This window comes from Myotis davidii, unplaced genomic scaffold (genome assembly GCF_000327345.1).
Source record: "Myotis davidii unplaced genomic scaffold, ASM32734v1 scaffold37, whole genome shotgun sequence".
Lineage (NCBI taxonomy): Eukaryota > Metazoa > Chordata > Mammalia > Chiroptera > Vespertilionidae > Myotis > Myotis davidii.
In genome coordinates, this window is record NW_006289395.1 from 4,950,902 (window position 1) to 4,960,274 (window position 9,373).

Here is a 9,373-nt window from a genome sequence, read left to right on the forward strand (position 1 = left end):
TTGTGTAATGGGTACAGAGTTTCACTTTTGCAAGATGAGAGCAGTTCTGGAGGTGGATAGGGGTGATCGTTGCACAACAATGTGAATGTATTTAATATCACTGAACTGTACACTTAGGAATGGTTAAGATGATAAATTTTATGTTTTGTGTATTTTACCACAATTAAAAATATAACTGGCCAAACCTAGTTCAAAAATATGTGGCACTGCTTCTAATGATTTCCTATCGAAGAGGGAGCCACCTTCTGACTTCTCTGTCCTCCTTTGGTTAATTCATAATAGCAAATGACTCGCAGTCAGCAGATGGACGAACTCCTGGATGTCCTCATTGAAAGTGGAGGTAAGACTGCCCGTGTTCCGCCCATCAGGATGCTCTGCACCTGCATGTACTCTAGGGCCGTGGTTGGAAACCCACGGCTCGCGAGCCACATGCGGCTCTTTGGGCCCTTCAGTGTGGCTCTTCCACAAAATACCACATGTGGGCATGCACATACAGTGCGATTGAAACTTCGTGGCCCATGTGCAGAAGTTGGTTTTCAGCCTAGGTGAGTCTATTTTGAAGAAGTGATGCTAGAAGAAGTGGGAGGCGGGTGGACATATAGAGAGGATGAACGAAAGGAGATAGACGAAACAAGTATACAAGTGTGGATGGGAGAGTTGGAAGGGGTAGAGGACAGCGGTTCTCAACCTGTGGGTCGTGACCCTTTTGGGTGTTGAATGACCCTTTCACAGGGGTCACCTAAGACCATCGGAAGACACATACATAATTACATATTGCTTTTGTGATTAATCACTATGCTTTAATTATGTCCAATTTGTAACAATGAAATTGGGGTCACCACAACATGAGGAAATGTATTAAAGGGTTGCGGCATGAGGAAGGTTGAGAACCACTGGTCTATGGGTACAGTGGTCACTCCATCCGAGCTTCCTGTCCACCTTGGAGCAGACGAAGGAAGGATTGTGGATGACTCCTCTCCGCCATTGTCCCTTTGTCCTTGGAACATTTCCACCAATCATTTTAACAGGTTTCATGTTCCAACTGTTCCCTAACTTTCCTCGTTTTATACTATTTCTCTCTACCATTCTAATCCCAGTGTCCCTATCTTCACTGTGAGAAGGATGGAGCAGATAAAACAAGTTTTGTGCTACCTATTCAAAATGATATTCAATTATTAATCTCCCATTAGATGGTCCATTCATGCTTGAATGTCTTTCAAGCTAGCAATAAAAATTATCAACATATTCTTTTTGCCCCTTTTAAGTCATGTATTTATTTTTTTAATTGTATAATATCTACTTAGAATATAAAACCATACAAATGAATAAGGTCACATAGGAGAAAGTGTAGATAGAAAGAAAACAAAAAAACCTCAAGTAACAACACTTGAGAAAGAGAGTCCAGGCTCCAGGCTGCACTGGACCAAGTCCCCACCTTTGGGGAGTTTGCAGTCTGGTGAGGGAGATTGACAACAAGCAAGAGAACAGGCAATTCCTCCATTGTAGCAAGAGAGAAGAAGGAAAAGATGAGCAGCAGCTGTGAACGGCAGCTCCAGCAGCGGGTGCGAGTGGGGCTGGCGCCGGCAGCAGGTGCACGCGCCGAGCGTGACCAGAGCACATGGGAGCAAAGAATTTTCAGTAACCACCAGAGGCTCACCCCAATGACAGTGCCTGGCACCCCACCTTGGTCTGGCACCCCCGCTCCACCATCCCACCACAGCCGACACCCACCGTGTTCTGCGCGTGCTCCCTGGTGGTCAGCGCACATCATAGTGACCGGTTGTTCAGTTGTTCCACCATATAATGGTGGACCAGATAATATGGATTGGAAAGAAAAGAAATGAAAACCAGAAGGGGTGGATGGATGGTGATAAAATAGTGGTGTCTGTAGATTAGAGTGACTCCTTGTGGCTGAGAAATTGTTGTTGTTGGGTAAGTTAGAGGAATGGGAGGGGATGCATTGAGAGTGGGAAATTTTGCTTGATATTGAGCTTTCAGAGAGATAAAGTTTTTGGAAATGATAAGGTCCAGGGTGTGTCCAACAGAGTGAAAATGAAGGAATCACTGAAGTTGAGGGCGATGGCGATGTCAAGGAACTGAGAGGCCAGCTGGACAATGGGTGACTTCTGAGGATGCTGAAATTACAGATAATGACAGGAGTTGAAGTGGGGAAAAGGCAATGAACTAGGGAATAGAATTTTCAGTGGATGAGGAGACATGTGTGGGGTAGGATGGTGGGGAGAGCAGCATGACCCTGAAAGCCAGGAGTTATAAGGTATGGGAGTAACAATCAGAGGGTGGCAGCAGGAAGACTCACCTTCTGCTCTGAAGTACAGGAGCCCACACTGAGGATGTAACAGAGGATGGAATGTCCTCAGGGGACAGACAGGTGTCAGTGAAGGAGCAGGTAAAGGAACCCACTTTGAGAATTTGATAAACACAAAGTGAAATTTCCAGAAAGAAAGGATGTGAGGAGAGACCCGGCGGGGTCAGGGGGATAGGGATGCATAGAGCCGTCTAGAAATGAGAGAGGGTAGCCAGCAGTGACCACAGAAGCATAGCCACCTCCTGCATCTGAGTGTAACTCGTTCACTCCAAAGATTCGCGTTGTGTGGCATGCTCTGTTTGAGATGATTTGACAGTTCCCATTGTGTTTTACCAACAGAAATGCCAGCTGATGCCAGAGAGGATCATTCATGTCTTCAAAAGGTCCCAAAGATGCCTAGGTCTTCCCGAAGCCCCACTGCTGCCCTCCCCAAGCCGTCTGCTCCCTTTGAACAAGCGTCTTCAGGAGGCCAGCTCTCATTTGATCACTACGGCACAGACAGTGATGAGCACCTTGAAGTCTTATTAAATTCCCACAGCCCCTTGGGAAAGGTGAGCGATGTTGCCCTTCTAAAAATTGGGAGTGAGGAGCCCTCTTTCGATGGCATAATGGATGGGTTCTCTGGGAAGGCTGCAGAAGACCTCTTCAATGCGCACGAGATCTTGCCAGGCCCCCTCTCCCCGATACACACTCAGTTTTCACCTTCTTCTGTGGACAGCAGTGGGCTGCAGTTAAGCTTCACTGAATCTCCCTGGGAAACCATGGAGTGGTTGGACCTCACTCCCCCAAGTTCCACACCAACCTTCAGCTCCCTCAGCACCAGCGGGCCTAGCATCTTCAACATCGATTTTCTGGATGTCACAGATCTGAATTTGAATTCCCCCATGGACCTGCACTTACAGCAGTGGTAGAATGCCTGATGGAAAAATGCTAAGGAAGGCCAATAGGAATTCTACAACCACAGATACTTGTATTGTATTACCCAAAAGGAGGAGCAGGAGGAGGGGGAGGCAGAGGAGGAAGAAATTTAAAAGAAGCAGTGAAGATTTCTATGACTATCAACAGCACAAATAGGAGTCCTTTATATATAGAGATGAGTGAACTGTAGGTTCTGTTTTCCCAAGAATTACTATATATATAGTAATACTTACCAACATTCAATGACTGTTACTGATTTTTTTAGCAATGCACTTAAAATGTGCTTTCTCAGATCAAGAATGCCAAAAAAAAAATCTTTCACTACCTTTTCAAACACCAATATATTTTCTAGCCCATTTTTAATTAAGACATTGTTGGGGCATAATCTCACTTTGTAAGCTTTTCTCATGAATTTATTGGAAAGAAAATGTAAACTTGGGAGTTCAAGGAAGTCAGTCCATCAAAGGTTATAGAAGACACTCCTGTGATGGAGGCTGATTCTCATAGCTCCATTACTGTCTTTCACAATACAAGTAAGGCCCAGTTTCAGGTACGGAGTTCTTGAGGCAGAATAGAGGGGCAGAACCAATTCATTCCCAGGATAGAATGAGTCAACTCAGTATCCCTTGGCCACAAAGCTGCCCCATTGAAACCATTTCCAACCTCCTACCCAGGAGTCTGTGTGGTCACTGATAAAAACTGACCCACCATTGTTGCAGAGAACCCTTCCTGGAACTTCTCTTTTTCTTAACCAATTAGCTGCATCACTCCCACTCTCTCTGTGGTGGGAAGGATTGTGAAGCAGGCAAGAAACTCCTGCCATGGGAGGTTCTCCAGCACAACCCTCCTTAGTTCCAAAGACTAGTGCTGACCTAAGCAGATGAAAAGACCGCTCTAGCCTCAGGGAGCCATATCAGGGATCACTCAGACAGCGCTAGAGAACACTGTTTCCTATATCATGGGAATACTAGTAAGCCATAGGCTATTATAACAGGACTATGTGTGAGGTCCAACTTCTTTTTCTGGAATGGACATGGTCTTGTTTATTTTTCTTCCACTCAACTTTTCTTTCAAGAGACCAATCCTTTCTCGCTCCTCTTTCAGATATCTTTCTATTTTTGCCCCGACATTGGGAGAAGAGGACTTCTTACTGTAGATCTAATAAGCTGCCATACTCCTAATAAAGCCATATTTCAAAAAGCTAGACCTCCAGGTTTTCCTAGAAAACTCATTCTCCATATGCATAATTTTCTGCAGAAGGAAGTTGAAAGAATGTCTTTAGGAAGAAACTGGTGACTTGGCCCATCAGTCACCACGCTCATTCTCCCCTCGTTTCATTTGCAGCAATCGTTGATTTGGGAAATGGGAAATCATTATATTGTAGAGATACAAGGAGAGTGTTTTGGGTATGGATTTCTGAAAGAAAACACAATGGTGCATTGAAAACAGTGGGAGGAAGAAAAGACAGTGGTGTCATGTGCATTCCTCATTACCTCTCACGCTTGTGCTGGGGGTTGGAAAACTCAGCTGTCGGGACGGTCTCCCCAAGGTGCACTGTGGCTTCACCATGTTTATAGTGTTGCATGCCGTAGAAAGTAGCTGTTGTTGTTGTTTTAATTTAAATCACTAAGGCACTGTTTTCTTATTTTGTAAAAAATGTTGTTCACTGTGCACTTATGGAGAAAATAACCAAAAATGTTGTGATTTTAGAAGTTCTTTTTTTGATAAACCAAAGATTTAGAAATCATTCCATTGTTAACTTGTAAAACTTGTGTGAACAGAGTTTTTGGTGACTGTTACTCTGAAAGCTGCCAGAGCTTATTAGGGGTGGGGAATATGTATATATGTGTGTGTGTGTGTCTATGTATGTACACATATATACATACATGTGTATAGACACATACACATGTGTGTATGAATCTTGTAAAGCAGTGTTACAGAGATCTATGCCAAAAACCTTTAAGCCTCAATCTGCTGTGAAATGATACTTGGTCTTTCTCACTACGAGTTTCTAATTAACCAACCAGACTACACATTGCCTCTCTGTGTGTGACTGAGGCTCCAGCCGATGACTCACAGCCACTTGCTTACTGTGAACAAGCTCATATTGACAATGGACATGGATGTGAAAGACAGAACGGCTTCACCATTAGCAGCTGGAATCGGCAATACAGTCTCTCCTGGAGAGCATAAAAGGAACATTAAAACCCTTTTACATTCCTTGATCTGCATTGCGCTTTAAAAGATCCACATGGTAAATTTTTCATTTTGCTTTTATGTCGGTCATCAGAACCAAAAATCTAGGGGGGACTGGAGGGGATGACCAATCTTTTCTTTGAAGATGAAGTACGGGGAAGAAACCCTTATTAACACATTCCTCACATTTGTTTATTTCTCAGATGTTGAAATTCTATTTGGATCTTAACAAAGCTTGCTGGTCAGTACATTTTTCATGTGTTACGTTGTGTGATTTGTATGTTATCCTCCCCACCCTTTACTTCCTTTGGAAAACAAACTCATAGTGTCCCTCCTCTGAGGCAGTAGTCTGAGTGTTAATTATTTTTTCCTTTGGGTCGTCCCATCCAAAGAAATAGACTTGGTTAGGAGGCCTCTGCACTTTGCAAGTTTCTGCATCTTTAGGGATCTTTTTAGGTTATTACCTTGCACACCTCACAGTTGACAAAAGACGAACCCTACTTGCTGCTGCAAACCAACACACTTAACACAGGTCAGACCCTGGATTATTGATCTCAACCTCCTTCCACAGTCTCCACACAGCATACTCACTCTGTCTCTTCATAGCTCGGGTGTATTTTGGGGATAAAACCAGGGATAATTGGGAGAAATTTGATGAAGTCGGCTTCTCTCCATGGATCAGATCATTCATGTTAATTCATCTGTCTCCTATTGGGGATTTTTAAGTTCTTTTAATCTCTTAGTTGTGTCTTCTGTTTTGGTGACAAATTGGGCTGATAAAAGGATGTACAGAGACTTATAAAGATGGCCACATCCATGTTTCTTAATTATCTTAGACCTGAAAATAACTACCTGTGGTTTTCTTAATACTCTTGGCACCCCATGGCGCAGCAGACCTGCAGACATTTGAATGCTGATGCAGTCCCTTAGGTTCAGACTTTCCAAAGGAGTAGAAAATTCATTTGTGCGAATGCTGTCATTAAGCTGGTGCTTATTAGTCGTAGCCCTGCTTCTAACAATGTTATTGACGTGACACACATATTATATTATGAGGGAGAAAGAGGAAAGGGGGGAGGGGAGGAGGAGGGAAGGAAAGAAGGGAAGAAGGAAGAAGGAGAAACGGAGGGAAAGAAGAACAGGAGGGAGGGAGAGAGGGGAGAACAAAGGTCCCAACTTCCTGATCTATGGACCTCTCAGTTCACCTAAGGCATTACATGTTGAAAAGTGAACCACAAATTTTTAGATGAAAAGTCATCCTTTAGAAATGCAATGATTGCACCATAAATAAGGAAACCAAGAGCGTCTCTACCTGAGTAGTCAAGGGTCTGAGAACTGGAGACCTTTGCCATTCAAAGCATTTATTTCCAATCTGAAAAAAATAGAATGAGTTAAAAATAAGCATTTGAGACACTCCTTTTCAAAAATTATTTAAATTCTAAACAGATCATGGTGTGGCTGAAAACTGCATCCAATTTACTCATCCAATAGATAATTACTTGATGTCTAACCTGTGCAGATCACACAAATCCTCAGATATCCAATACCAAACTGACTAAGCAGATGGTTCAGAATTTGAGTGGCGGCGGAGTTGCAGTTGCTATAAGCAAGAACACTGGGAATTTCCCAGTCCTCACACCAGAAACCCCTCAGCTGTGATAAAAAGGGCGTCCTCATTTTTCCAGAAGAGAGAACAGAGGGCTCCTTTTTAGCTAAGAGCTATCACCCGCACTAACATTCGTTTCTTGTCTCTTTCTCAATGACCAAAGAGCAGTAGTAGATCACTTGGAGATCTTTCAATATCTCCCACCACGTCAAACTTTGTGTGCATTTTAGGATTTGTTTTTATCTCCAGATACAGAAACCCATGAAAATTTGGGATGGGAGAGGAAAACATCTTGCCCTACCACTGATCCTCCATCTCCATAGCAAGCTCTCTGGACCACAAGGACACTTACTGCAGGGGCGGGGTGTCCAAGGTGAGCCTCCGTCCTTAGCAGAAAAACTGTGGAATGTGAAGGCACTACCTTCCGCCTTGGGTTTTGCCGCATCCCTCACAGTGGGAAGCCCACCAAAGCTGGCACACTGCTTGCTATCAGAGATGAGAGAACTTGGAGTGAAAGGGTCTGGGCTCTTTGTTTTCCTATAAATCCAGCATCACCCCACAGGGTGGTGCAGAGGCTGAAATTGCCAGTGCCTTGTTAGAAAGATGGTATTCATAGACCCTGAATCCAGGCCCTGGAAAAGACGGGCCTCTGGTGCTGAGAGCGGCTCCGGTGTGTTTGGGAGCTGGGTTTGATCGGAGAATCCACATTTTCAGAGGCCTCCAGGTTGAGACTATGCATGAAAAGATAAGTTTAAGACAAGAAGAGATCTTGGAAGAATTTTGCTAGCATCTGCCAGGGAAATCATGAGGCTTCATTGAGTTCAATCATGTGCCAGTAAGTTCCTTCGGATTCTAGGATTTGGCAATTTCCCCTGTGAATTAAGACAAACTCCTGAAAGTCTCTTGTGCTTATTTTAACCACCTGCTGGCAACATGAGTTTCCCATAAATGGCTTAACAGCTTCTGAGTGTTCATGGAAAGGGAGTATAACCATGGGGATTCTGGATGCTATTCTGATGTTTTCCAAAGGAAGGGAAGCCACATGCCCCCAGGGTTCCTCTCCAAGGTGGAAAGGGCAGTGCTTGCTGGGTGCTTGAAACCCTCCTTGCTGAAACACAACACGGTGCTTTGTAAAGAAATAAAAAGACCAAGCGCACATTTTCTGTGGGGACCCCATGAGGTGTTGTTTTCATGTTGGTCTCCTTGGCTCAGCTATACATAACCAGAAAGAACTGTGGGTTGCCAGGAAGAGAAAAGAAGCAATGGCTAAAATACCAAAGTTGGCATGTGTTCTTTTAAAATATATATATTTTTAAATAAAATGTTTATTTTAAAAAGAGATGTAAGCTTTTTTTCTTGACCATATGATGTACTGAGCACTGTACTGTGCCCTTCAAGTGTGTGATTTCATGTAACCCTCACCACGGCACCAGGAAGTGGTACTGTTACTGTCTGTATTTTACATGTGAGGAAACTGAGGTTCAAAGAAGCAAAGTTGATTAAGGCTACACAACTAAACAATGTCAAAAGCCAGTAGACAGACTTTCCTCATCATCAAAGCCCCAATCCTCAACACTGCACATCTCACCTGCTCTCATACTGGCCATATTAGTAAACTGAGGACTTGCATGAAAAGAACTGACTCTCCAGGTACATATCTGCCTATTAAAATACACACACACACAGCTTAGCCAACTCATGTTTTCATAAGTTTGGCAACTACACAAACTGGATAATATAGAATTTGGCTTCCAGATGACCTTCAGTGGTTCTCAACCTTCTGGCCCTTTAAATACAGTTCCTCATGTTGTGACCCAACCATAAAATTATTTTCGTGGCTACTTCATAACTGTAATGTTGCTATTGTTATGAATCGTAATGTAAATATCTGATATGCAGGATGGTCTTAGGCGGCCCCTGTGAAAGGGTCATTCGACCGCCAAAGGGGTCGCGACCCACAGGTTGAGAACCACTGAATATGTATAGCCTCCCTAAGTGAGAGGCAGTTTTTATCTGCTTTCCTCTCCTAAATATATTCCTGCCATTTTCTTGTCCATGATTATTATAAATCACATAGAAGAACTGAGCTATTGTGAGAAGATCCCTATTGATTATATTCAATAATCAATTGATTATATTCCATGAGAATTGATTATCTTCCATGCCATGGCTCTGCTTCCTGCTGTGGCTTTATTTTCCGGTGAACTCTCCTCATGTAGAAGCAAGAAGATAACCGGTTCCAGCAGCCAGATTAATGATTCCAACCAAGGGGAGCCTCTCCTTCCTGCGGCCCAGCAAGAACCTCACAGCGTCTCTCAGTGCTCTGGAAA

General features: G+C 43.5%; 1 protein-coding gene across 1 annotated transcript in view; it reads left to right on the forward strand.

The window, feature by feature from the left end:
• MYOCD (myocardin) overlaps positions 1–3,410 on the forward strand; it is a 41,656-nt gene extending 38,246 nt beyond the window's left edge. The window contains 1 exon segment of the mRNA XM_015562546.1: positions 2,666–3,410. Coding sequence (XP_015418032.1) covers positions 2,666–3,237 — 572 coding nt within the window. The 3' untranslated portion in view covers positions 3,238–3,410.
• The last annotated feature ends 5,963 nt before the right edge of the window (positions 3,411–9,373 follow it).